Below are 26,642 nucleotides of genomic sequence, written 5' to 3' on the forward strand. Positions count from 1 at the left end.
TAGCCCTAGTGTGACCCCGAGCAGGCCAGAGCCCAGGTACCACCGTACGCGCAATACACACACACACACACACACACACACACACAGCCGCGTGCACGGAAAGGGTCTGAAAGAGTTTGCTGTCTCGCGTTTCAAGAAAAGCACCGGAAGTAACGTTGAGCAAAGAGCCCGCGGTCGGTGGGCTCCGCGGCCTTCGCTCCGCGTGGCTCATCCAGGATGCCCAGGGCACCCCGCCCCCTCCCCGCACTCAGGTCCTTTCCTAAAGGACCCCGAGTCTCCCAGCCCCCGAGGTCGGGGGCCCCGCCCTGCCCGCCCTTCCAACGGCCCAGGGGTGCGAAGCGGGCCCGCGCGCGCGCCCCCCAACCCAGCGCCCAACCCCGCCCCAGGCCGCGTGAGAGTAGGCCCCGCCCCCGACGAGGCCCCGCCCCAACGAGGCCCGCCCGGGCTGCCGCGCGCGGAGGGTCACGGGACTGCGGGGCGGGGCGGAGACGGGGACGGGGCGGGGCCGGGCGCGCGCCCCGCAACCCCGAGCCCAACCCCGAGCCCAACCCCGCCCCAGGCCGCGTGCGAGCAGGCCCCGCCCCCAACGAGGCCCCGCCTCCAACTCGGCCCCGCCCCAACGAGGGCCCGCCCGGGCTGCGCGCGCGGAGGGTCACGGGACCGCGGGGCAGGGCGGGGCGGAGTCGGGGGCGGGGCGGGCCGAGGCGGAAGCGCCCGCGGGGCCCCAGCCGTCCGCGGTCCCGTCCCGCCCCTGCTCCGCCCGGTACTGCCCTCGTCCGCCGCGCGGGCCCCGGGGTTCAGCGTCGTGTGACTCCTGCCCCCGACCTCGAGGCCGAGCCCCGGGGTTCTGTCCGGGCCGCGGCCTCCGGGTGCTGTTGGGGTCAGCGGTCCCCGGAAGCCCGCTGGGAGGCCGGGAGGGGGTTGTCGGGAGTACTGGGGTCGGGCCTCCAGGAGGGCGTCGTTCCCGGAGTCGGGATCCCGCGGAGGCGAGGCGTAGCGCCTGGCTCTGGGGCCCCGGGTGGGGCCGCGCCTGGGTCGGGCCCCGGGTGGGACTCGCTGCGGCCGGCTCGCCCTCCGTCCCAGGCCGCTGGCGCCAGGCGCCATGGGGCCGCTGTGGGCCCTCGCCCTGGCCTCGGCCGTCGGCCTGGCCGCCGCTGGGCCGCCGAACATCGTGCTGATCTTCGCCGATGACCTGGGCTACGGGGACCTGGGCTGCTACGGGCACCCCAGCTCCGCCACGCCCAACCTGGACCAGCTGGCCGCCGGGGGGCTGCGCTTCACCGACTTCTACGTGCCCACGTCCCTGTGCACGCCCTCCCGGTAAGCGGGTGGCTCCCTCGGGCGGGGGGGCGCGTCCGCCCCCGGCCTCGTGTCCGTCTCAGCCTCGCCCGGTCCCGCAGGGCCGCGCTCCTGACCGGGCGGCTGCCGGTGCGGATGGGCCTGTACCCCGGCGTCCTGGAGCCCGGCTCCCGCGGGGGCCTGCCCCTGGAGGAGGTGACCCTGGCCGAGGTCCTGGCTGCCCGCGGCTACCTGACGGGGATCGCCGGCAAGTGGCACCTTGGGGTGGGGCCCGACGGGGCCTTCCTGCCCCCCCACCAGGGCTTCCACCGGTTCCTGGGCATCCCGTACTCGCACGACCAGGTAGGAGCCCGTGAGCCCCGGCCCCGCGACCGGCCAGGCCCGCCAGCAGCCCAGCCTCCTGAACCGAACCGCTCCGCCAGGGCCCTTGCCAGAACCTGACCTGCTTTCCGCCGTCCACCCCCTGTGATGGCAGCTGCGACCAGGGCCTGGTCCCCATCCCGCTGCTGGCCAACCTGTCCGTGGAGGCTCAGCCCCCCTGGCTGCCTGGACTCGAGGCCCGCTACGTGGCTTTCGCCCGTGACCTCATGGCTGATGCCCAGCGCCAGGGCCGCCCGTTTTTCCTGTACTACGCCTCCCACGTGAGTGCCCCTGGCCTGCTCCCTCCTGCCCTGCAGCCCTACCCAGTGCTAACCCCTGTCTCCGCCCACAGCACACCCACTACCCCCAGTTCGGGGGGCAGAGCTTCTCCGGGCGCTCAGGCCGAGGGCCGTTCGGGGACTCCCTGATGGAGCTGGATGCAGCTGTGGGGGCCCTGATGACAGCTGTGGGAGACCTGGGGCTGCTCGGAGAGACGCTGGTCATTTTCACTGCAGACAACGGGTTTGCTGGCAGGGGGGGGTAGGGAAGTGCTGGTGGGTCCCTCAGCAGTGGTCACTGGGGTCTCCCCATCCTGAGCACTGGCTGAGGACGTAGCGGGACACGGTTGTTTGAGGAGATGCTGGCTGTGTGCTGTGACCCATGGGGCACGCGGGAGGCAGGGGGCCACGAGTACATGGGGTGCTGGTTATTTTCATGGGGTCCCCCTGAGCGTCACTGATGGCCCACTGTGCGTCCAGGCCCGAGACGATGAGGATGTCCCATGGTGGCTGCTCTGGCCTTCTTCGTTGTGGAAAGGGAACCACCTTTGATGGGGGTGTCCGCGAGCCTGCCTTGGCCTTCTGGCCAGGCCACATTGCTCCTGGTCAGTCTCCAGGCCCTCTCCTCATGAACCCCCAGCCCCACCTCCCCAGTCCTGGTGGCAAATGGACTGATCACACACAGCCTTCTGCCTCCAGGTGTGACCCATGAGCTGGCCAGCTCCCTGGACCTGCTGCCCACGCTGGCGTCTCTGACCGGGGCCCCGCTGCCCAATGTCACCTTGGATGGTGTTGATCTCAGCCCCCTGCTGCTGGGCACAGGCAGGGTAGTGCTCACAACCCTGAGACCCTGGCTCTACCCCCCCACTCCACAGCTCCTCTGTTGAGTGGCACCCAGGTGGTGCTGCCAGTGGGGTTTCGGGTGGGCAAGGAGCAGCTGCATGTCCAGGGCCTGACACAGGCTGATGGCTCTGGGTACATGCAGGTCAGTGCTGGGGGGTTCTGGCCACCCTGTGATCCCTGACTTTGCCCCCAGAGCCCCCGGCAGTCTCTCTTCTTCTATTCGGCCTACCCGGACGAGGTCCACGGGGTCTTTGCTGTGCGCAGTGGGAAGTACAAAGCTCACTTCTTCACCCAGGGTAATCTCCTCTCCCCCGCCCTGCTGATCCCCTGGTAGCCCCAGAGCCTGGCCCCTCCTGTCCATCTCGCCCTTTGCAGAGACCTGCCCTCCTCCTCAGGCTCTCCCCACAGTGACACCACACCGGACCCTGCCTGCCACGCCTCCAGCCCTCTGACTGCCCATGAGCCCCCGCTGCTCTTTGACTTGTCTGAGGACCCTGGTGAGAACTACAACCTCCTGGGAGGAATGGCTGAGGTCGCCCCAGAGGCACTGCAGGCGCTGAAGCAACTTCAGCTGCTCAAGGCCCAGTTTGACGCCACCGTGACCTTCAGCCCCAGCCAGATGGCCCGAGGCGAGGACCCTGCCCTGCAGATCTGCTGTCAGCCTGGCTGTACCCCCCGGCCATCCTGCTGCCACTGCCCTGAGCCCCAGGCCTGAGAGCACTGGCACGGGCCACCCAGGCCCTCGCCCCACCCAGGCATGTACCTGAGAACGCTAATAACACCAGCTGGTACTCATAGGTGTGATACTGCATCTAATCTTTGTGATAACCCCGAGGTAGGTGCTGTTCTGCCTGCGTTACAAATGAGGAAACTGAGACAGAGCAAGGTCACCGAGCCATCAGAGGTTGGCTGGGATAGGAACCCAGGCATCTTGTGATTGTATCGTGTCAGTGAAAGCTCGTTCCTGAGTGTGAGCATGTCCCTTCAAGGAGCCTAGGAAGTGCCCGAGTGCCAGGGGCAGGTCGCGGCAGGCACGAGGGACAGTGGGCAGCGGGCAGCGCCAGGACTCCTATTAGACACCTGAGGGTGGGAGATGATTTGCAGGTTCCAGGTGGGGGTAAGGGGAGATAAGCTCCTGAGGTACTCAGGCCCCGCCTCGGCCCCCGCTGAGGCTCCACATTTCCACCCTCATACAAGTTTCCTGTCTCCTGCCAGCGACACAGACATAGCTCAGGTTTGGCTGCATCCCTGCTCAAAGCTCTGCAGGCTGCCCCCAGGCTCAGAATTGAGCTCACACCCCCGAGGGGCCCTGTTCCCACCAAGGCCTGCCTCCTCCCCGCCCAGCGGCCCTTGGCCCTCGGCACGCTGGCCTGGCTGGCCCCTGCTGGGGTCCGCGTGCTCTGCCCCAGCTGCCCACCTGTGCCACAGAGCCACCTTGTGTGTGTGCTGAGGGCACGTCCACGGGTGCCCCCTGTGCTCACTCAGCGTTGGCTCGATGGGAAGGGCACAGTCTGGGTGCTTGAGGCCCCAGCGTGGGCAGCCACCCACTGCCCTCATAGACCTCCACTGACCCAGTGTTGGGCAGAGGCCCATGGACTAGGAGCACAGCCTCTCCCTGACCGGCAGAGCCAGTCACAGTCCAATCCAATTCTTGGTCCAGGTATGGCATGTGACCAAGAGTCCTGGTCAGTGAAGGATCGGGGCAGTCCCCCATGACCCCTGGGTCCCCTTCAGCATCCTTCCTCTGGGGGCAGTGAGGACGGCGCTGTGCTACTGCTGCCCCAGCCAGCATCACGCAGCAGCCCCGCCGGCATCTCCAGGCCCCTATCTGCAGAGCTCACGTATAGTGAACCCTTCCTGTTTAAGCCGCTGCTAGTGGTTATCAGTTACCTTCTGCCAAAAGAGGTCTTGCTGGAAAGGGATGTGTGAATGAGATGTGTGGGGCCACATGGGCGAGCAGGTGGTCTGGAGAGGGGGCCTGTGGCACCAACACGGAGGCCCACCCCGTCTGATCCCTGTGGCTCTCCCATCACTTCTCATCTGCCTTGGGGGCTGCACTGACCACGCCCAGGTCCTGCTGCATCTTGGGGCTCCCCCCATAGGGCAGTGGCTTCTTGGGGACCCTTGCAGCCAGTGACGCTGGCAAAAGGAGGTCCCGTGTGCACCTGTGTGAGTGGAGGCCTGGCCCCAGATGAGCCAGGCACGCCCTCCCCCTGCAGACTGCAGCTTCTCTTCCAGTGGGTCACACAGTCACCTCAAGAAGGTTCCAGAGTGATGACTGAAGAACCGGAGCGGGCACGCCATCTGTGCATCCAAAGACCGACTGCCCAGCAAGAACCACACCCACGCTAACACCCATGCACAGCACCAGGCACAGGTGCTTCTCCAGGCCTGCTGCCCACCTGGGTAAGGTTTATTCACCACCCAGTGCCGAGCAGGTTGCTGGGGTGCAGATCACCAGAGGGGACCCATCCCTGTTCCCGTGGCGCATCTGGCCTAGCAAGGGATAGGGGCTTCAACCCTGCTATCTCAGGGAATTAGGCACCATAGGCACCCCTTCCTCCTGGGTGGGGGCAGGGGCGCGTGGATGGTGCCCGAGACGGGTCACTGGGGAACATGAGAGGCTGCAGATGTTCTGACTTGACTGAAGGGTGGAAACGTGAGACGCACGTATACATAGAGCAGTACGGCCACATGCTTATGTCGTCACCTGTGTATTTTCTTCTTCAGTAGAAACGAGAATTTCGCTGAGAAATACCACAGAGGAAGAGTGCAGGTCCTGTAAGAGCATAATTGCTGGGGGGGGGGGGGGCTTCTCTGCTGGCTGAGATCTGAGGATGGTGTTGAAACCCACCACCTTGCTCCTGTGGTTTGGAAAGAAGCAGACTCTCACCCTCTTACCCTACTTTTGGTTTTGCTGTGATGCTTTTGCAGGCAGACGTGCTTGTCTCTCATCCTTTCAGCTGCTCCTCATACAAAACGTGTGTGTGTGCGCACACTTGCAAACATGCATGCAGGGCTGCCCAGGGGGCTCAGCGGTTTAGCGCCGCCTTCGGCCCAGGGCCTGATCCTGGAGACCCGGGATCGAGTTCCACGTTGGGCTCCCTGCGTGGAGCCTGCTTCTACAACTCTGCCTGTGTCTCTGCTTCTCTCTCTCTCTGTGTGTGTGTCACTCATGAATAAATAAATAAAATCTTTAAAAAAAAATTTTTGACACGCATGTGAGCACATGGCTCACGTGCATACGCACACATGTTCATGTGCACGCTCGTCGTGGCCTGAAAGGCTGTCTGCAATGTCCCTGAACTTCCCTTTCCTCCCTGCTACTGTTGATTTAAAAAACTGCCCCTTGTCCTGTGAGCTTAAGACTGGTCATTCCCCCAGGCAGTGGCCTCCGGCTCTGCAGAGCCACTGCCTCGGGCCTCCCCTGCCCGGAGCCCAGCCGGGCTGCTTGGAGCGGCTGCTAGCGCACTTCCCCTTAGGTGCGCTGTGGGGAGGAGGGATCCGGGGAGACCTGCTCCCCTCCTCGCCTCCTCCCTGCTCACAGGCTGGCCTGTCCCCCAGGTGGCCAGAAGGGGGAGCAAAGGGGCTGTTTCCCCGGGATCCTCCTTAAACTGGCCTCTTCCCTGAGTTTCAAGTACTAGTTAGAGCCCCGCAGGCGATGCGATGCCCTGACATCCCGGGGAGCTGTGCCCTAACCTCCCTGCACCCGACAGTCTCTCAGGGGTCCCGTGTGTCCTGACGCCAGGCTGGGGCAGGGCGGGCAGTAACGGAGGAGTGGTTCCCATGTGTGACCCTTCCTCTGGGTGGTCATGGCCCACCCCCGCCATGGCAAGGAGGGGCAGCCTCAGGTGGTCTCAGGAGAAAGGGACCCGATGGAGAAAGAGGGGCCTGGGGTGCCACGGGAGCTGACCGGCCACCAGAGCCCTGGAGAGAGCTGTTGTGGGGCGGCCTGGCCCGGGATTCCACAGTGAGAGTGGAAACATCTCATCATCTTACAAACCCTGGAACAACGTGGTGCCCGGGGCCTGTCTCCCCAGGGAACCCCCATGCCCATTGGGAACTGCAGTCCCCCTGCAGCCTGGAGGGAGGGCAGTCACCCTGGTGTCGGCCGTGACCCAGACATGGGTCCCCAGGTAGTGACCCCTTGTCGTGCCTTCTTTCTACCCTGCAAGTCCCAACACCCTCCCAAGAAATTTCCCTGCGGTTACGTTATCCAGAGTCTGCTCCACAGCCTGGTGGTGACCACATGCTAAGTGATAGAGAAGTTAAGTACTAACTGCACTATCCTAATCCCAGCACACCTGCGCTGTCGGGAGGACGACTGGTACCCTCCAGAGGGCCCGTGCGACGTGCTGGGTTTGGGGCAGGAGATGGAGGATCTCCCCTGGGGATCCACCTGCGCCACCTGCCACCCCACGGGAGGCTGTGCACACTGAGGAGGGCCCGTGCCTGAACAGCAGGACCTCCTCATCCCCTGCTGCCACCCCGATTGGATGAGCCGCCCACCCTGGGATACCTCCCCGGGGGTCCCCAAGGAAGGACGGGGCAGGAGCTTGCCCCATCCCTTCCGCGGATGCGAGTGCGGGGCGGCCGTCTCCCTCCACGGAACCCTCATGCGGGCGCCCCAACAAAGTGCAGGCAGGTCTAGATGAAGGCCAAAGGGGGGTGCCCCCCACCCCAGGTGGAGGGCGGGGCTCTGTGGGGGCTCCAGGCGCCCAGCCATGTGCCTGCTCCGAATCTGCCCAAAGGAAATAACAAAGTAAATCAAAGTTCCTCTTGCCATCCGCTGAAATGACAGCCGAGGCAGCTTTCAGGGTAAATGGTTGAATCTCTCCTCCGCCAAGCTCCGTGTACAAGGACCTCATTCGCAGGTCGGGAATTCCACAGAACATGACCTGGGTGGTGGGGTGGACACACTCGGGGAGCTTCCATGCGACACACCAACGCCTGTCCACACGCACCTGACCCCTGCACAGGCCCCGCACCCCTGTGTCCACACCTGCACCAGGTGAGGCCAGCTCACAGTGGTGGTTTGGGGGCTGAGGAGCCAGATCCCCTACTCTGCTCAGTGCCGAGGCAATGATCCCTAATACCACCTACTTCCCCGTCACCCTCATCCCAGGACGCCGGCCTTGGGTGCCTGCTTGCTGGGTGGAGGAGCATCTTCCCACATGCTCCCTGGTCAGGAGAAGGTGAGAAACACTGCTCAGCACTGAAGGATCAGAAGGCCGGGGGCAGGTCTTCTGACCTCAGCTGTGGCTGGCCGGCGATCCCAGGAAGACCCGCTTCCTCCCTCTGCTCTCACCGCCCGTGAGCTGCTCTGAGGGCGGACGCTGCCCTTTTCATATGTGCCCAATACTTGCCCAATATGTGCCCTCACCCCCCACCCCCAGGGGCCAGAAGCCAGCAGGTAAATGTTCCTGCTTCACATCCTTCGGGCGATGGCTCAGGGAGGCCTTGAGTTTGGACTTGACACCGGCTTTTCCTCCCCCGGGCCTCCCTCCTACATACACCTCACTGGGGCCTAAGACCAGCTGCAGGCCCCTGTGCCCTTGCTCCTCCTCCTGCCTGAACCTGAGCGAAGCTGGAAGGGACAGCAGGCCGCAGGCAGTCCCAGGACCAGGCGCCCGGTCACAAGGCCACAGGGTCAGCTGTCCTCCAGCAGCTTCTAGCAGCCCAGCCAGCCTGGAACCCCCTCCTTGGCTGGTCGGACCCTGGGGTTTCCCTCAGGGCTGAACGCTTAGTGTCACACTTATTACATTGCCATCCAGAGAGAATGGTGTTCTGCACACGTAGGATCCAGAATCCAGTGTGTACGTGAGTTGGTTGTACCTTATTAAGTTTATTTTCAGGGCCACCTGGGTGGCTCAGCCGTGGAGCATCTGCCTTCAGCTCAGGGCGTGACCCCCGAGTCCTGCCTCGGGCTCCCTGCATGGAGCCTGCTTCTCTCTCTGTGTTTCTCATGAATAAACAAAATATATTTTTTAAATTTATTTTCAGATCTGTTTCATCCTTTTTCTTGCTGCTCAAACATCTCTGAATCAGGAATTTGTGGGTCTGGGTTTCATAACTAGAGACTCACTGTGCGAAGACCGTCTTTCACTGCACAAAGCTCATTGCATGGTGACCTCGGCTACTTTGCTTTAATCTTCTTGCCTTAAATTTTTCATTGGGTCCCTCGATCTCTCTCTGGTCACAGACAAAATAAAATAAGAATCCATATATAGAAAGGGGGAAAAATAACCAAAATACCAGCAAGAGTTGTCTTTGAGTAAATATGAGGACTTTACCTTCCTTCTATTTTCTGCAGGTTCCAAGATTTCCATCATGACCATGAGCTCTTTATAACGGAAAAGTAATACTTTAAAATAGAGAAATTCTACTTTGTATAATGTTTTTAAGAGTGGTGATGAATACACACTTACCCGAGCGCTGTGTTCAGCCTGCCCAGAGGGCAAATTCACACATCCTCACCCGAGTCCTAACAAGGGTACTTTTACTGTGGTCAGATTTTTTTTTATTTATTTATGATAGTCATACAGTGAGAGAGAGAGAGAGAGAGAGAGAGAGTGGCAGAGACACAGGCAGAGGGAGAAGCAGGCTCCATGCACCGGGAGCCCGACGTGGGATTTGATCCCGGGTCTCCAGGATCGCGCCCTGGGCCAAAGGCAGGCGCCAAACTGCTGCGCCACCCAGGGATCCCCCTGTGGTCAGATTTTTTGTTTGTAATGAATATCTTTGCTTTTTTTTATTTTTGGTTTTTCCGTGGATGTTTCTATTTGCATTTACGGGTCTCTAATAAGCACCTATAATACTTTGGAAACAATGAAGACATGCTTGTGCAGGAATAAAGGGAAGAGAAGCAGGGACTTGCGTTCACTCTTTTTCAACACGTAGTTTCCAGCACAAGCTCTGCAGATTTATTTTCCCGTAATAGCATAACAAATATTTTCCATATTACTTTTTCATATGTGCCCAATATTTCAATTAGGTACATACCTTTAGTAGGTCAAAATTTAGATGATTTTTATGCTTTCAATATTTTAAACAAGAATGTGCACAAAGGTTTTCATTTAGGGTGCTGCCCTGAGCCAGGTTTCCAGAAGTCAGAGTCCTGACATGAGAAGCCCGCTCCCTACACAGGCTCCGAGGGCTCAGCATGCGCGCCAAGCACTGTACCGGCTCCAGGTGGAGAGGGCATCTGCCTCGCCCCTACTCGCTGGACTCGTATTTCTCAGCCTCTGCCAGGGCAGGAGGCAGGAGAGACACCCCACCCAGCTCCAAGGCTCCAGGCCTCCAGCACCCAGGAGGACAGGTCTCCAAGCAAACTAGACAGGACAGGGGGTGCCCATAGGAAGCTCAGAAATGGGGTGCAGGGGAGGGGGTGCTGAGAGGGGCAGGGACAGGGCAGTCTCAATAGGGAGCCACTGCAGAGGTTAAGATGGAGCATGCTGCCCAGGGTTCTGTTTAAAAATTCATCAGGTCACAGGTGTAGGTTGAGGTAGGGAGCCTGGAGGCTTCTGATGCTCAAAGGAGGAAATTCCAGGCCATGTGGAGGGGAGTGGGGGGCAGCCTTGGCGGTGACGATGGGGGTGGAGGTGGCAGCAGTGTGGGTCTGGTTCAGGCACCAGAGAAAATAAATAAAGCATAACACCCAGAACATAGCTAACCAGGAGCAAGCGCGTAAACGCTCGTGGGAGTGGCGTGGCCGTGGCCCCCGAGCTGTCGCTGCGTCTACACCGCAGCCCTCTCACCAGGGTCCTTGCTGGCACTTGGCAAAGCACTGGCCTCTGCCTGGCTAAGGGAGGGGCCCTGGAGGCCCGCCGGGGCTGGTGGGCTAATGCCTGGTGCACGCAGGCCAGCTGAGTCGTCCACTCGGAGAGCCCAGGATGGAGTGGGGACCCAGTCCGCGGGAGCTGAGCAAAGGAAGCCAGGGCCCAGGGCGCAGGGGAGCTGCGCGGGAAGGGTCCCCCCAACAGGGAGCGGCTCCAGGGAAGGGACCAGCCCAGGGGACGGTTAATGACAGGGAGAACTGGCAAAGCTTGGAGGAGCTGGGGCGGGGAGGGGCACCCCGGCTGACCCAGGGCAGGAAGTGCAGGGAGCAGGTGGGGCCCACGGACACGCCCAGGCCCCCGACCGCGCTCCCTGCCCGGGCACGAGTCTCAGACATGCACATCCAGGGCTCTGCCTCTTTCCAGCTCGAATCCGTGAGGGAGTTTCCTCACACATTCTCTCTTCCTGACGGTGGGGTTGGACCGTCTGGGGGCAGCTCCACACGCAGCACGTCTGCTGCAGGACCTGTGGGTGCACCTGCCGATGCCCAGGCCACACACCGGCCGCCACGTGAGTGGAGACAGTAGCTTTAAGTTCATATGTAGGGAATCCGTCCTTCCCTTGGCTCACGCTTCAGAGCCTTCATCTTCTGCAGCACTGGGCTCCGCATCGGGGGTGGGGGCACCCAGACCACCCTCAGGAAGGCCGGCCTCAGCACCCGAGGGCCGGGCTCGCCCGGGGGGCCGGGGTCCAGGACATCCCTTTCTCTGGAAGATTCCATCCACAGCAACATAAAGCATAGTGACACATAGCCACCCCTTCCCCTTTGGCTTTCTGGGGAGAATTTTTTAAGTGCCAGTTTTAAGATCTGAGCATCGTGGCCCCTGTTTCTCACACACACACTCACAAGCGTGCGTATCCACATGCACTGTCCAGTGGGAGCCCTGGTGCAGCTTGAAGGAACACAGTGTGACCACCGCCCTCTGCATACCCGTCCCCCACTGGCCGATCAGGTGCATGCAGGGAGAACCCCTGGGGGGCCTGGGGCATGATTTCGGGGAACACTGAAGGGGTGAATCTTCCCAGGAACCTTCTCACGTCCCTACCGCCATGGGCAGTGCCTGGACCCCCGGCCCCCCCGCAGAAACAGCCAGTGTCACACCAAGCAGAGAGTTTATTGAGGTGCTAGACTGCGGGGAGTGTTTGCAGCGGCAAAGCGGACGCTGGTGTGGCCAGGGCCAGGGTAGACACCCTCCTCCTAGCATCTGGGGCTCAGGGTAAGCATCAAGAGCTACTCCTAATCTCCCCCAGGACCCTTCTGGGGAACCCCTCCCTGCTTCCCCCTGAACTCCATGTGGGGCAGTATTGAGCGGGGTCCTTCTCTTTGTCCCTGTGGTCAAGGATGGGATAATCCCTTGAGATTCACTATAAAAATTAAAATTCCTTTATAAATCACAGGGGAGGGGTGGGAGGGGATCACCTGGGAGCCTGGTGCCACCAGTCACCTAGAGTCTCGCCTTCCTCTACAATCCTCCCAGTTCTGACCCCAAGTAAAGAGCAGAGGATGAGAGATAGCAGGCGCAGAGAGGGACAGACAGAAACGAGGAGATGGGTCAGGGGGGCGGAAGAAAGTGACACAGAGAGGAGGAACGGATCAGAGGGAAAGAGGAGAGTACTCCCCTCCCCCGCAGCCCCGGGGAGCAAGGAGGAAACGCCCTGGACATAAGCTCCCACGTGCCCCCAGTCCAGTTCTTGCAAAGCCGTGGCGGCTTCCGGAGACGCGGCCAGCCCAGCTGCACGGACAGCAGGACAGCGGCGGGGCTACTCCAGGTAGATGTCCTCTGTGGGGCAGGCGTATTCCAGGTGCTCCTGGTAGTACTCTAGGAAGGCGCGGCTGGGGGGAGAGAGTCGTCCAGCAGCCACTTGGGCCGCGAGTTGCCCCGCCCGGGCCTGCCCATCACCCCCGGAACCCATTCCTCAGCTCTTCAGGCCCACGGGTCACAGGGTAATTGCCACCTCCACCCACTTTCCACTCTGCACCCCTATTGCTTATCATCACCGCCCTCACCCCTGCCCCAACTCTCCAGCCCACACCAGGCCTTCCCCCCTGACCTCGCCTCCCAGCCAATCTTCCTGCCCCACTTACCCCACACTCTGGGCCACGGGCCGCATGGACTCCTGGGAGACAAAGACGTGGCAGGCAAAGCGGCTCAGCAGAGGGTGTTTGGTGATGAAGCCAAAATAGCTGCAGGGGGGTTGGTGCGGAGGGGCATCAGAGCCCAGACCCACGCCTCCGGCCCCCCAGAGGTCCGGAGGCAAGACTCAGGAGCAGAGGGCTCGGGAGGAGAGTGGGGGTGGGAAAACACGTGGGTCACAGGAATTCAAGATATAAGGGTGGCCTTTTGGGGTCTAGTCCAAGCACAGTGCTAGCACCACGAGGAGTGAGCAACCTGTGTTCACTTCTGCAGAACGGGGTGGCCCCCCGCCCAGAGCCGCCCCGGGCCAGAGATGGGGCCTCCTTCCCGCCGCCCGGACGTGAGTCGCTCGGCCTGCCGGCCCCACTCGTGTCCTGCCAACTCCGCAGCTGTTCCTGAGCTCCGACCGCAGAACCGCCTTCGCAGAGAAGAAACTCGCGCCCTGGCTCCGTTTGGATTTGTAGCCACTGCCCCACCTCGGGCTCACTCGGACCTCTCCTAACCTGCCTCATCCTGTCCATCTAAGACGTTCACAAAAGTCGTCGCCCAGAGGGAGGGCCTGTGGGCACCCTGCGCCACCAGCCCCGCCCGCACCAGGCTGCACTGGGGTTTTGGAGGCACCAGACGGGCATGCGCCCAGCAGCGTCACTGCCAGGATGGCATGCTCACGTCCTCCGTGATCGGCCTGGTCTCAACGGCTGCGTTCAAAGAACCGCACGCACGGCCACCAGCCCTTGGACTCCGCTCACCAAGCCCCAAGCACAACAGCACCTTGATCACTAAGCACAGATGCCTCCTGACGGCCCCTGATCGGCCCGTCTCTAGATGGTGGAGGGGAGGACACACGCCAGTCCGGGATCTTACAGGCCACACTCTCCAAGTTCACCAGACACAGCATGTCCAGCACGCCCGGGGTCTACTGCCTACTTCCTGAGGAAATGCGGTCATGACTCAAGTGTTTGCCTCCGCTGTTTCATTAGAGCCTCCTACTGTGAGGGCCTGGGTTGCTCCCGAAGGAACCAGCACTAGGAAGGCCCGGGGCCAGACAGCAGCCCCACGCCCCCTCCCGTCCACCTCCACCTGATCCCGATCAGCTGGTCTGACCATCTTTCTCTCATGGGCTTGCACTGGGATCAGTGTGCAGGTGTCTAGGCCTGAGCCCAGGTCTACACAACGATCCAGGTTGTTTGCCCTCTTGGTAAGGTCACCCTCAGCCCACCCCACGCGGCTGGGTCCCCCGTGCATACCCGCCCCCGTGGAGCCCACCCGCGCTCCTGGGGTCCCCCTGCACTGCAGCCTGCCCCTGCAACACCAGAGCTGCCTGCTGTTTGGTCTGAGCCCTGGCGTTCTCCTCCTGCTGGGAAGCCTGCAAAGCAGCATCTCCCTCCTCGGTGGAAAAACAGCCAAACGGGGCTGTGACCCCGCTGAGGGTTAACGCCACACCCAGACCGCAAACAGATGACACACGTGCTGGACTCAAGCTCTGTCCCAGGCCTCAGTGCCCTGCCACTGTGTTGTTCTACCCCTCACCTGCCCTCCAGGTAGGTTGCTTCCTGCGACACCCCGTGGGAGCGTGGGGAGCCCCCGCCTGGCCCGGCCTTTCCGTTATTCCTATTTCCTTCCTCGAGGGCACCAGGACCAGCGGGCCGGGGCCGGGCTGGGCAGGCAGCCTGCAGCTCGGCCAGCTGGTCACAACACCGGCTCTCTCGCTCCCTTCCGTCCTGCCCTTTCTCGCTCTGCCTGCCTACCTGGTTCACCTCGGCCACTGTTACCCACCTGCCCCCAACTGAAGCTCTCCCTCCACGGCTCCTTCCCACTCCAAACCCATGTAACAAATGGCCACTTTGATCTCACTGCATCTGCAATTAAACGCCGCATCTCTAGGATGTCAGGCCCATCCACTCCATGCTGCCGCTAGGTGTGTGGGTTACTCTCTGCCCGTCATCGGGGTGGCATGTCACCCTGGATTCTCCCTCCAGGTCACCCTGTACATCCAATCAACCCAGCTCCTGCCTGTCCCACCTCCTGAATGCGTCCGGGACGCTGCACGTGCCTGACCTGCGGCACCTGGATCCGTGTGCCCTGCACAGCAGCCAGAGCCGGCCTATCAAACTGGCTGAGTCACCCCATGACTCCACTGCAAGTGGACTCAGGTACAGAATCCTGACAGTCTCCGGGAGCCCGCTATCCCTCACCACAGCTCCAGCTCAGCTGGCTCCCTGCCGACATCCACCTTGTTCCATACCCGTCTTCCAAGCTTGCAGAGTGGCCTTTCGTCCCTCCCTGGGTCCCAGAGGACTCACCCCCCTGCAGGTCTGCTTCCTGAAGCCCTGTACAGACATCTGCCAGTGTTACTACAAGTCTGTGTTTCCCCACCCAGACCAGGTGACAGCTCTTCTGATCCGTGTCTCCCAAGCCCAGTGCAGGGTGGCAGTCGCGTGGGTGCAGGTGGGGCAGTCAGGCGGGGGGGGGGGGGAGCGGCGCTGTGTATGAGCAACTCTCAGGGTTGTGGGGACTCAGGAAGGTAGGGCTCTCACCAGCTGTTGCGGGGATGGCAGCCACAGAAGGAAATGTTCTTCATCTGGAAGAAGTGACTGCAGTGCTGGACCTGGAACACAGGTGGCAGGCAGTGCCGGTGAGAGGCGGGGTCTGGGGCTGCCTCTGCACCCCTGCCAGACACCCCTCCGTCAGACCCCCAGCCGCCCCCGCATCAGGCCCCTACACTCCCACCTCAGGTCCTCCACTTAGACTCAGCTTGACCCCCCGAAGGGAAATCTCAAGGTCACAGGAGGCAGGAGGACGCAGGTGGACGGTCAGCTTCCGGGCAGTAGCAATCTGGGGAAGAGGTTAGGGGAGGGATGGTCTCAAGGGCCCTCAAGGGTATCCTTCCATCCGCTCGGTGCAACATGTCACAGGAGGGAGGCAGACTCTTGGCTGTGACCGGAGAAGACGTGAGCAGGGGGGCGGGTCTCAGCCATTCCTCAGGCTCAGGACCGGCTGGTCACCTCTCTGCACGAAGCCTGCCACTTGCCTCTGTTCCTCCAGACAGGACCATGGCTCCCACAACCCCTGGCCTCCTCGCTGCCCATCCCGCGAGCTACAGGGCTGTCCTGTTCTCTGGAGCTTTCCTACTCAATCACGGGGCTGGTAGATGGGCAGGCTCACTAAATGTCTACCAGGTGAATGAATGAGTGATTGAACAAATGACTCCCAGGAAAGGATCTGAGAGTTGGTCTTGATTGGCAGACAAAACAGCATGGCCTGAGGGCAAGAAAGGGCCAGCAAGACACCCACAATGCTGCCATAGAGCACAGGCGGCCAAGTACAGTGGAGGCAGAGACACCGAGGTGACAGGGGACAGCTGCCAAGCTCTGCCCTAGGCCTGTCTGCCCAGGCCTCTGACTCAGAGCAGGGATCCCTGCCCACCCAGACTCCCAGACTACTGTGTGGACCCTCCATGGTCACAGGCCTGGGACCTCCAGAGGCTGAGCCAGCCGATGGGGTTGAGCTGGACCCCTGCCTCCAGACTGACCTTCTGCATGGCTGCACACAGGATGCCATTGCCCTGGTGGCAGGGCACCTCTACAGAGCCCAGGAACTGCACGTCAAAGCGCTCCACCCAGCAGGGACTCCTCTTGCTCCCTGGGGGGAAAGGGGTGTCATCAGGTGCCTAGACCAGGCAGAGGGGGCAGGGGCAGGCTGGGTGACCAGCCACCCCCGGGGACAGGACCTCACCCAGCAGGTCCTTGGCAGGGCCGGGCACCGCATGGGCGTAGAAGGCAGGGAAGACCCCACGCTCCCCCGTGCGCATGTTGAAGCCACGGAACCAGAAGTCATCCTCCTCGGCCTCCACCAGCACGGGGTCGTCCACGTCCAGCTCCAGCTCATCGGGATGGCGAGGGATGAACCTGAGAGCGGGTCAGAGGCGGGAGGCCACCAGTGGAGGGGCGGGACACAGTGGGCTGCATCCACCCAGGTCCCAAGCTGTGTGCAGGCTGGGGCTGGGGACCACCCCCCACAACCATGAGAAGGGCTATACCTGAAGACAGCCCGATGGGTTTGTTCCTTCTCCTCCCCGTTGACCAAGCAGGAGAAGAGGCCAAAGGATTCGGTGCCTGGGACACAGAGACGGGGCAAGACAGTGGCTCAGGAGGCGGAGGGGGAAAGTCCTTGCAGGCCCGGCCTCCCCGCACCTGCAGAGCACCTGGCTTGTCCCGACTCTGGGAGGGGAGCACGGCCCGCGTCCCTGACCACCCAAGATGCCCAGGCTGCCCAGGCCGCCCCAGGACCACCTCCCGCTCACTGGAGGAACGAGATGTGCTGTTGACAAAGACGTTGAGGAACTTCTTGGAGAAGGTGAGGTCGGGGCTGTCTGGGGAGGCATCCTCGGGGCCCTGGCCGCCCAGCAAGGTGGCGGCCGTGTCCTCCTCGCTGGCCTCGCCGCTGTCCTCCGAGCTGTCGTCCCCCAGGCCCGCGCAGCGCCGCAGGCTCACCAGCTCCAGCTGCGTGTGCTCGTCCACCACCAGCGTGTACTTGACTGCGTCGTACACCAGCGAGGCGTCCAGCGTCGCCGTGGGGCCCCGGGGTCTGCCCCCGGGGCGCCCAGCCTTGGCCTGGGCAGCGGCCTCGTCCTCCTCGTCCTCTTCATCCTCCTCCGAGCAGGCAGCCGAGCAGGCGCGGCCCGGGCGGGCGCCGCGGCCCGGAGCGGCCCACAGCGGCGTGATGGTGTCACGCGTGGGGTTGCTGAGGAAGAGGCAGGGCCCAGGCTGCGCAGGGCCGGGCCGCGGGGCGGGAGGCGCGGGTGGCGGTGGGGCGCACAGCGTCTCCATGTCCAGCAGCTCTACGCCCGGGCCCCCCACGCACCCCGCGCCCCCCGCCCCGCCGGCCGGCGACACGGGCTCCCCAGGGGGACGCGAGGCAGGGGACAGGCACTGGCCGGGGCAGCGGATGGGCGAGGAGCCCTCGGAGATCATGCGGCTCACGAGGTTGCTGAGCAGCCAGGGCGAGTCTGCATCCTCGCTGAGGTCCGGCTCCGACTCGGAGCCCGACTCATACTCGCTGTTGGTGTCGTCGGGGCCCACTGGCAGGAAGGCGGGGCGGCGCGGGGGCTCAGGCTCAGGCTCGGGCTCAGAGGCGGGCGACGAGGCCTCCTCGATGGAGTTGGTGAGGTGCGAGGAGCGGCCGCTGCTGCTGCTGCCGCCGTCGCTGCTCAGCTCCAGCTCCGTCTCCGAGATGGATGAGATCATGCGCCCCAGGCGGGCGCCCACCGCATCCTCCGAGTCGGAGCCCGGCGACGACAGCTCCTGGCTGCTGCGCCGGCCCCCACGGCCCCCGCTCGAGCGGCTGCCCAGGTCGGCCTCGATGCCCGGGTCGGAGGATGGCGAGGCCCCGCAGGGCGCGGGGGCATCCGCCTGCCGGTTCCCTTCGCAGTCGCAGCCTGGGTGCATGGGCGACTGCGCCCCACAGGGGCTCGCGTCCGTGGGCTGCAGGGAGGCGGGGGGCTCTGCGGGGCCGGAGTGGGGGTCAGCAAGACCACCGGGCCCCTTTCCTCCCTCCTCTGCCGCCTGTGACCCCACACTGGCACCACGGCCCTGCTCACCTCTCAGGGGCTCCTGGGGAGGCGAGCACAGCGCGGTCTCCTGCCAGGAAGCTGGAGGCGCGGGGGCAAAGCCTCCGTTGTTGTTCAGGGAGTCCTGGGGCACGCGGGGGAGCAGAGAGAGTGGGGCTCAGGAGGGTGTCCAGCTCTCAGGCTCAGGCGGGAGGCCTTGGGGATCCGAGGCCCAGACACTGGAATCCCAGGTTAACTCCAGGATGCTGCGAGTGGGTCTGGGTGCTCACCTGGGCTCCCAGCGTCGTCAGGTGGAGCGTGGTGGGTCGGTTCTTGTGGGGTTCCTCCAGGGAGGGGGAGGGGATCAGGGCCTCTGGGGCAGGGGCCTCCGAGCCAGGGCCTCCTCCCTCCTTGCCCTCTCTGACTCCTTCCTCCTCATCCTCATCCTCTTCCTCCTCTTCCTCCTCCTCTTCTTCCTCTTCCTCCTCTTCATTGTCATCGATCATCTCAAACTCCTGGAAGTCATCCTGGAAGGAGCAGATGGGGTGAGGCTGCTCCGAACGTCCCAGGGAGAGACTGTCCTGCAAGAAGGAGGGATAGGCATAGTGGGCCAGAGCTCAGCAGTGACTTGAGGTTCCAGCTGCCAGGAAAGGGGAAAGCAGAAAGCTAGAAGTTAGAGAGAGAAGGCTCAGTTTACTCTGCTCCCCACCAACGCAGCAGTTTTGTTTTGTTTTAATTTGCTTAAGATACAAAAAAGATCACTCCGGTTCTTGCGAAGAGCCCAGACTTCTAAGCTTAAGCGACAGAGATCCTCGGAGCGGCCCCAGTTCACTTGCCACCCTCACGTTCTCCCCAAACTGCATCACATTTAACACCAACACTCCTTCCTTCATGGCATTTTAACCCAATTCTCAATTACTTTACACCCCACCCCACCCCCAAGCTCCAAGCCCCCCTAGGGAAGGGCCACGTCCACCCTTCCCTGAGAACAGGACTTTGCCTACAGATGCTAAGTGGAATGCATTAAGACAAACCAGAACCAGGATTAACCAAGCTTGCACCAACCTCAGGGCCTTTGACACAGTTGATCACTTTGCCAGCAACTCCTCTCCTCCATTCTCTACCTCCCTTATCTGCCCAGGTACATCTAGTCTTCCTAAGGGCAAGGTTGTGTGCCATTTCCACTGGAGAGTCTCCCTGAAGGCCTCAGTCTCTGTTGGGTTCCCTCCCCCCTCATTGCACCGGAGTGTCCTCTCATTGGAACCCAGTCCTTGGCCTGCAGGCAGCCAGCCAGCATCTCTTACATGTCTTTCTCCCCCACTGAGTTAGAAGCTCCCAAGGGCAAGGGCCACACCTGTCCCATTTTCCTTCCACACACCTGGAAGCCCCTGGCACTTTCCACATGGCAGAAACGTTCTTAAATGAATGAAAACAGAAGCATGCAGAGACAGGGAGGGGGTGGAGAAGCGGGAGATGGGGGGGAGAAAAGATCTCAGGGGTGGAGAAGACAAAAGGCAGATAGATGGAGACTTGAGAGGTGGGGAGAGGGCTGGGAAGGAGACAGCTGAGGTGGCAGCAGGAAGGGGTGAGGTCTTCCTAAAGAGTGGTCTGAGGACACATGTGAGACCAAGCTAGCCCAGTGACAGGGCCAGGCAGAGAATGCTAGGGACGGCCCTCTGTGGACGGTGGACAGTCTGAGAAAAAGAGAGGCGTGATACCAAGGAGGACCCTGGGCCAGAAGCGGGAGGGCAACCAGATTTCTCATTTCAAGGCTGAGCTCAGGCCCACCTTCAAACTCCACATGAATATTAAGCAGAGCCCGAGTGAGGCTCTCTCTGGAGAGGGTTCCATGCCCCCAACCCCTTGCCCACCTTCTCGCAGTGGTCCGAGTCATAGCTGAGGCCCAGGCCACAGTCATCGGTGATCTCAGACAGGTCCTCATCATCGAATTCTTCCAGGCTTATGTCCTGGGGAGGCCTGGGAGAGGGGACCACGGTCAGAGAGCAAGGTCAGGGCTTCCAGGAGAGCCACCAACCCTGGACTCCCTCCCTGCCTGGAAGCCAGTCCTAAGGAAGGACCCCCCCCCCAACTGCAAGGACCCATGGGCTCCAGAAACCCCCCTCACCAAGCCACATCCTGCCATCACCTAGACCCCCCAAGTTCTACTCTTCCACGGATTCCCCCCACCATCGGAGCCATGATCAGCCCAGGGGAGCCACTGGTCCCCTCAATCTTCCTCCAGCTCCTCCTCTTGGAGAGAGTCAGCAGCCTCTCCTCCTTGCTCCAGGCCCCTCTGGGTCACAGCTTCAGCCCCAGGGGAGTCAGATGGAGCAGAGTGGGGGGAGGGGGAGCTACAGCTGCAGCAGCGGTGGCCAGGAGGGGGTGGGCAGGTAGGGCTACTCTGGGAGCAGAGTCTACCGGCCACTTTGTCTCCCCGCTCCTGCCCAAGACCAGTCTACACTCAGAGGTCCAACCATCTCCCCACCTCAGGCCCTTCCCCCAAGGGCTCCAGCTGGGTCTCAGCTCTCTCCCTCCCTGAGCCCCACAAGGCCGAGAGACAGGCCTCTACGGAAGAGAGGCCCAGCAAGGCCGAAGGACACTGCCAAACCCAGAAGGTGGCTCAGCATCCTGCCCCGACAGGCCGCCCCTCGGAGGCTCAGCCCTGGTCCTCCACCCTTGAGGGGTCAGCGGCAGGGGCTGGGTGCCGCCCTGGGACCCGGCAGGATGTGGGTGCAGGCACCGGTCCTTAGGGCCATAAAAAGGGGTGAGGGTGGGACAAAAATAGAGATCCTGAAGGGAAGGAGGATGGGGACGGGTGAGAAGCGGTAGGGCGGAGAGGGTCCCCAAAGGTGATGGGGGTGGGGTGGCAGGCCCTGGCGCGGGAGGCTGTGGGCTGGGTCGGGCCGGGGGCTGCCGGATGGCAAGGGCCTGCCAAGGCCGGGGCGCCGGGGTGCGTACCTGCAGCCTGGCGGCGACAGCGAATGAAAGGTGGAAAGAGAAAACATCTCCGCCCGATCCGCCATCTTCTCCGGGGAGAGGCCTGCCGACTGCGGCGGGGGAGGGGTGCGGGGAGCCGCGGCCCCGCTCGCCCTCCGTCCTCCCTCCCTCGGCGCCCAGCCCTCCCCGAGTCACCTCGTGACCCGCCCTGCGACACCCCGCCCGCGACACACCTCGACACCCCGCCAGGACACCGCTGCGGGCGAGCGGCGCCGCAGGAGAGGGGAGGGGAGGGGACGGGAGGGGACGGGAGGGGAAGGGAGGGGAGGATCCGGGAGCAGGGAGGGGCGGGGGCGGCGGGCAAGCTGGTTGGAGGAGACGAGATCGTTTGACCGAGAGGCTCAGCTTCGGCTTCTTGGGGGGCGGGGGAGGCGAGGCGCGGACTGGCGGCGGGTGGGGGGGTCAGGTCCGCGGACAGGAGGCCCTGCGGAGGGATGAGGGAGGCGCAGCGGGCCGGGGCTGCAGAGCCCTGGCTAACGGGGGGCCCGGCCTGGTCCTGAGGGCTGCAGGAGCCCTGGCTAAATGGGGGGCCTGGCCTGGTCTCGGGGCTGCAGAGCCCTGGCTAAGTGGGAGGCCTGGCCTGGTCTCGGGGCTGCAGGAGCCCTGGCTAACGGGGGACCCGGCCTGGTCTCGGGGCTGCAGAGCCCTGGCTAAGTGGGGGGCCCCGGCCTGGTCTCAGGGTCGCAGGAGCTGTCCGCCCCGGGGGTGCTGAGCAGGCCCGCCCCGGGCGCCTCCTGAAACGCGAGCTGCAGGAGCTGTCCCTCCCGCGGGGTGCTGATCGGTGCTGGACAGAGGCATCTGACCAAGGGTCGCTGATCCCGCTGGATTCCAAGGTGATGGAACTTTCGGTGCACAGCACACTGTGCAGAGGTACTGACGGACCTGGGGTGATGACCCTGAGGCCATGCTCATTCCATTGGAGAAAATGTTTCTTGAGAACCGACTGTGTGATTGGCATCGTTCAGGGCGCCGACCTATTCTGGCTTTCTGGCTTGATATGGAACCATGTGGGGAGAGCGATGGTTGAAATCAAGCTCGCGCAGTTACATCATGTCAGGGTCACCGGGCACTGGGGTGGGAGAGGGCAGATCAGTGCTGTGAGTGCACTTGACAAAGATGGGTTGGAAAGGCGGGTTAGGGAGAGTTTGTGGAGATTTGGCTAAAGACGGAGGCTGGAACTTCAACAAAAGTGCAGTGAAATTAGCCTCTCCCCCCCCCCCCATGGGAATTATGTGCCCTTCTCAAAATTATTTCTGCGGGAAAGATGAAACACTTGATAAATGCTTGGAAACCAAACTCATGCAAGGTGAGGAAGACAACTTCATTCTCTGGGAGAGAGGGCCCATGGCCAAGGGTGGATTGTGCCCTCTTTTGTGCCCAACCCACAATTTACATTTTGTCTCAATTACAGTATTTTTCAGAACTCCTGGGTGGCTCAGCAGTTGGGCATCTGCCTTTGGCTCAGGGTGTGACCCCGGGGTCCTGGGATCGAGTCCCACAGCGGGCTCCCTGCAAGGGATCTGCTTTTCCCTCTGCCTTTGTCTCTGCCTCTCTCTGTGTGTCACTCATGAATAAATAAAACCTTTTATAAAAATTATAGTATTTTTCTTAGAATGGTACTCAATAGTTTATGTTATCATCTCTAACAAACAAGAGCTGCAAGAAAGAAGAGACACTATCTTATCTCTCTTTGAACCTCCAGGCTCCAAGGATAGTTGGATGCTCGACCACAGCAGGATCTCAGCAAATATGTGAATGAGGAGACGAATGAATGAGCGAGCTTATGGACTTTACCAGGTCTGGGGCATTAAGTCTTTGTCTTTTCAATTTTAGGAGCACTAAGAACGTCCCCCATCTTTGAGGTTCAAGGAGTTTGGACACACCAAAACCTCTCTGACTTTCCCCACAGAACTCCATATCACTCCCTAGAATTCACAAAGAGTTTTTTTAACTCCAGATTTCCTTTCAATCCTGTCATCAAATTGATTAACTTGGACATCCACATAAATAATCCACCAACACCCTGGTAAGTCAGTTCTTGACCTCTGGTCAGTCAGCAGTCTTTGACTCTTTCAACTCTAGTGACCACTCCCATAAAAAGCCTCAGGATTCACCTCTGCCTGGAATTTCACCAATCCTGCCTGAATGAAGCCCTATATTTCTAAATTCTGTCTCAAATTCTCACTCCCACAATCCTCTCCAAGCCTCTCCCCTTCCTTCCCTCCTTTTATCAGATGATTTGCCTCCAGATTCCAGGAGTATAAAGGTTATGAAGTTGGGGCTTCCACTCCCAATTTTACCTGTGAAGTTTTCCATCTGTCCCCAGAGCACAAATGGGAGGTCATCAGCCTTAGGGTCTGAGAGATTATGGTATCAATCTTTATCTTGTAATCAATTTTATGAACATGGATAAGTTACTCAATCCTATGGACCCCTGTTTCTTCATCTGTCCCACAGATGCTATGAGGATCCCATGAGATAATGCATGTAAATCTCTAAGCATGGGCCCTAACTCCTCATCATAATCATCCAGTGTTCCTCCTCCCCATGCTGCTTGCACTAGGACCCATTTGCTCCCAAATCCTCAGGATGCTGCTCTTCCCAGCTCAAGGATACCTTGATGAAAAGGCACAACCTCCTGAAGGGGTTTATGCTCCTTACACCTCTCATATTTCATCAAATTTAATGTGTTACCTCATGTGACTCTCATAGCATCTTTGTATCAATGAAAGAACTGAGATCCACAGGGACCTGACCAACCCTTCCTTGAAGTTCTTCCTTCCCTCAGCATGTGGGCACCATGCACTATTGGTTTTCCTCTTCCTTCTGACCACCCATTGCCAGTGTCCTTCCAGACTCCTTTTCCTTCCCTTAAACAGCTATACCACTTTAATAATTTGGTTTTCTCTGAAGTCCACTAATGGCACAGTTAGTACAAAATACAAAATTGACTAGACTTATATGGAAAAATTGAAACAGCAACAGAATTTCACCAATCCTGTCACAGATCAATTCTAAAAAGTCAGAGGACATTTTCTGATCATTTTCTCATAGATTAGAAAATAAATAAATGCGGAGCACCCGGGTGGCTCAGTTGGTTAAAGTGTCCAACTCTTGATTTGGGCTTAGGTCATGACCTCAGGGTCATGGGATTGAGCCCCGCATCAGGCTCTGCACTCAGCACACAGTCTGCCTGAGTTACTCTCTCCCTCTGTCCCTCCCACTCTTGCTCTCTCTCTCTCTCAAATAAATAAATAGAGGCGTCTGGGTGGCTTAGTCCATTGAGCATCTGCCTTCAGCTCAGGGGACCTAGGATCAAGGCCACATTGGATGCCCTGCTCAGTGTGGATTCTGCTTCTCTCTCTCCCTCCTCCTGCTTGTGCACTCTCACTCTACCACTCTCAAATGAATAAATAAAATCTTAAAAACTTCTTTAACTTAAAAAATAAATACATAAAATTATAAAATAAGGGCACCTGGGGGGCCTCAGTGGTTGAGCATCTGCCTTTGCCTCAGGGCCTGATCCTGGTCCTGGGATCGAGTCCCACACCAGGCTCCCTGCAGGGAGCCTGCTTCTCCCTCTGCCTGTGTCTCTGCCTCTCTCTCTCTCTCTGTGTGTCTGTCATGGAAAAATAAATAAAATATTTTAAAAATAAAATTAAATCTTTTTAAAGAAGTAATAATGCAACTAACTTTATTATTCAAGCATAGAAGTCACATAAAAAAGTAAAATGTCGGGCAGCCTGGTGGCTCAGCAGTTTAGTGCCGCCTTCAGCATGGGGCGTGATCCTGGAGACCCAGGATCAAGTCCCATATCTGGCTCCCTGCATGGAGCCTGCTTCTCCCTCTGCTTGTGTCTCTGCCTCTTGATCTCTCTCTCCCTCTCTCTCTCTCTCTCTCTCATTAATAAATAAATAAAATCTTTTTTTAAAAAAGTAAAATGTTAGTAGCTAAAACTATGAACAGAAATACATAATAGGAATTAAAAGCTTAAGAGCCATACTTTATGGAGTATGCTGTCATAAGCAATATCTTCACCTCCTCAATTTGATTTTAAGCATCCAGGTCTCTAACTAACCATCACCTGCTGTTTTTCTTACTTTCTTATGGTAGCACCACAACATCCACAATTCCTTGACCTAACAGCAAACCTGTTCCAATTACTTTTGCTGTGTAGAAAATTACCACAAAATTTAGTGGATTAAAACAAGCATTTTATTCTGCTTACAGTCTTGCAGTCATAAATTTGGAATTCAAAAGTCATTGTCTGGGGCTTCTTGTGTGGTGTGGTTACAGTCAGCAGTCAGCTGGCCTGGATGTCCAAGAGGGCCCGCTCCAAGGTTGCCCCTAGATGGTGACCGTTGGCTGAGAGCGCGGCTGGCACTGTCCACCAGCAACCTCCCCCAGCCTTCCCAGCATGGTGGTCTCAGGGTGTTTGGACTTTTCACAAGAAGGCTGGCTTCCTCGAGAGTGAGTGTTCTAGGAGGCCCAGGCAGAAACTGCATGGCCTTTCTGGTAGAGCTCTGGAAGTCCTATGGCATCACTTTGGCCCTACCTGTTGGTCAAAGCAGTCCTGAGCACATCACGATTTGAGAGAAAAAGATCACAGACCCACCTCTCAGTGGGAGGAGTGTCAAGGAATTGGGGGCCATGTTCTGAGACCACAGATCTCCAGGCTAGTGACCCTCCTGCTGTTCTCATCGCCCATGCAAGCCCTTCCCTCTTGCATCATCAATGTCTCCTTCTCTTCTGGATCATTTCCATCAATAAACAGGCATAATCTAGGAATAAAGAAAGAACCAAAGTCATGGGTTTTACAACATTGTTACGCCTTCAAGGAAAAGACAGTAAAAAATATCCTTCTTCTAGCTTAAGAGAGGAAGTGCCACAGGGACACCTGGGTGGCTCAGGGGCTGAGCACCTGCTTTCGGCTCAGGTTGTGATCCCCAAGTCCCGAGATGGAGTCCCACATCAGGCTCCCTGCATGGAGCCTGCTTCTCCCTCTGCCTGTGTCTCTGCCTCTCTCTGTGTGTGTCTCTCTCATGAATAAATAAATAGAATCTTAAACAATAAAGAAAGGAACTTCCACAAATAGTTATACCTTTCAGAAAACAGGTTTCTATCAATGAGGAAAACTATTATGACAATAAGTCAGAGTCGAAGTTTTTATTTTTTTTTATTTTATTTTTTTTCAGAGTCAAAGTTTTTAAAGGGATTTTTAGTCTTAGGAAACAGCAAGAATCTGAAATCTCGATGTCTCAAAACATTTCTTCACATAAAGTAAAACCCCCAAAGGCAGTTGCATAAGAATTGCATACAGAACAGGATTATACATGTTTACATGAG

The 26,642-nt window shown here is 59.7% G+C and overlaps 2 protein-coding genes across 4 annotated transcripts; one reads left to right on the forward strand and one right to left on the reverse strand.

Annotated features, from left to right (window-relative positions):
* Nucleotides 1–701: 701 nt before the first annotated feature.
* On the forward strand, nt 702–5,184 carry ARSA (arylsulfatase A). 3 transcript variants are annotated; one of them, XM_055329239.1, is made up of 10 exons: nt 702–1,320; nt 1,401–1,641; nt 1,722–1,940; nt 2,012–2,181; nt 2,418–2,542; nt 2,637–2,764; nt 2,974–3,076; nt 3,176–3,277; nt 3,390–3,535; nt 5,019–5,184. In XM_055329239.1, the coding sequence occupies exons 1-10, from the start codon at nt 1,103–1,105 to the stop codon at nt 5,130–5,132; spliced, it is 1,566 nt and encodes a 521-aa protein (XP_055185214.1). In that variant the 5' UTR covers nt 702–1,102; the 3' UTR covers nt 5,133–5,184. The 3 variants fall into 3 exon arrangements, with proteins under 3 accessions (XP_055185214.1, XP_055185216.1, XP_055185215.1); XM_055329241.1 differs by having other exon boundaries at nt 3,176–3,535; XM_055329240.1 differs by lacking the exon at nt 5,019–5,184 and having other exon boundaries at nt 3,176–3,577.
* A 6,542-nt stretch (nt 5,185–11,726) lies between these two features.
* MAPK8IP2 (mitogen-activated protein kinase 8 interacting protein 2) lies at nt 11,727–21,516 on the reverse strand. Its single transcript, XM_055327827.1, has 12 exons — nt 21,258–21,516; nt 20,171–20,276; nt 18,590–18,880; nt 18,351–18,444; nt 17,055–18,254; nt 16,791–16,866; nt 16,487–16,659; nt 16,284–16,393; nt 15,482–15,586; nt 15,289–15,359; nt 12,703–12,801; nt 11,727–12,450 (listed from the first exon to the last, which is right to left on the reverse strand). The coding sequence occupies exons 1-12, from the start codon at nt 21,320–21,322 to the stop codon at nt 12,378–12,380; spliced, it is 2,463 nt and encodes an 820-aa protein (XP_055183802.1). The 5' UTR covers nt 21,323–21,516; the 3' UTR covers nt 11,727–12,377.
* Nucleotides 21,517–26,642: the final 5,126 nt, after the last annotated feature.

The sequence above is a fragment of the Nyctereutes procyonoides genome, unplaced genomic scaffold, assembly GCF_905146905.1.
Source record: "Nyctereutes procyonoides isolate TBG_1078 unplaced genomic scaffold, NYPRO_anot_genome, whole genome shotgun sequence".
Classification (NCBI taxonomy): domain Eukaryota; kingdom Metazoa; phylum Chordata; class Mammalia; order Carnivora; family Canidae; genus Nyctereutes; species Nyctereutes procyonoides.

Excerpts from the sequence above, each read along its gene's own strand:
- ARSA (XM_055329239.1), top strand. The coding sequence starts at position 1,103 with ATGGGGCCGCTGTGGGCCCTCGCCCTGGCCTCGGCCGTCGGCCTGGCC. Across the intron at positions 1,941-2,011 it reads TCCTGTACTACGCCTCCCAC|CACACCCACTACCCCCAGTT; the intron begins GTGAGTGCCCCT and ends CTCCGCCCACAG. Across the intron at positions 3,077-3,175 it reads AGCTCACTTCTTCACCCAGG|GCTCTCCCCACAGTGACACC; the intron begins GTAATCTCCTCT and ends CCTCCTCCTCAG.
- MAPK8IP2 (XM_055327827.1), bottom strand. The coding sequence starts at position 21,322 with ATGGCGGATCGGGCGGAGATGTTTTCTCTTTCCACCTTTCATTCGCTG. Across the intron at positions 18,881-20,170 it reads ACTCGGACCACTGCGAGAAG|GACAGTCTCTCCCTGGGACG; the intron begins GTGGGCAAGGGG and ends TCCTTCTTGCAG. Across the intron at positions 18,255-18,350 it reads TCCCCAGGAGCCCCTGAGAG|AGCCCCCCGCCTCCCTGCAG; the intron begins GTGAGCAGGGCC and ends CCGGCCCCGCAG.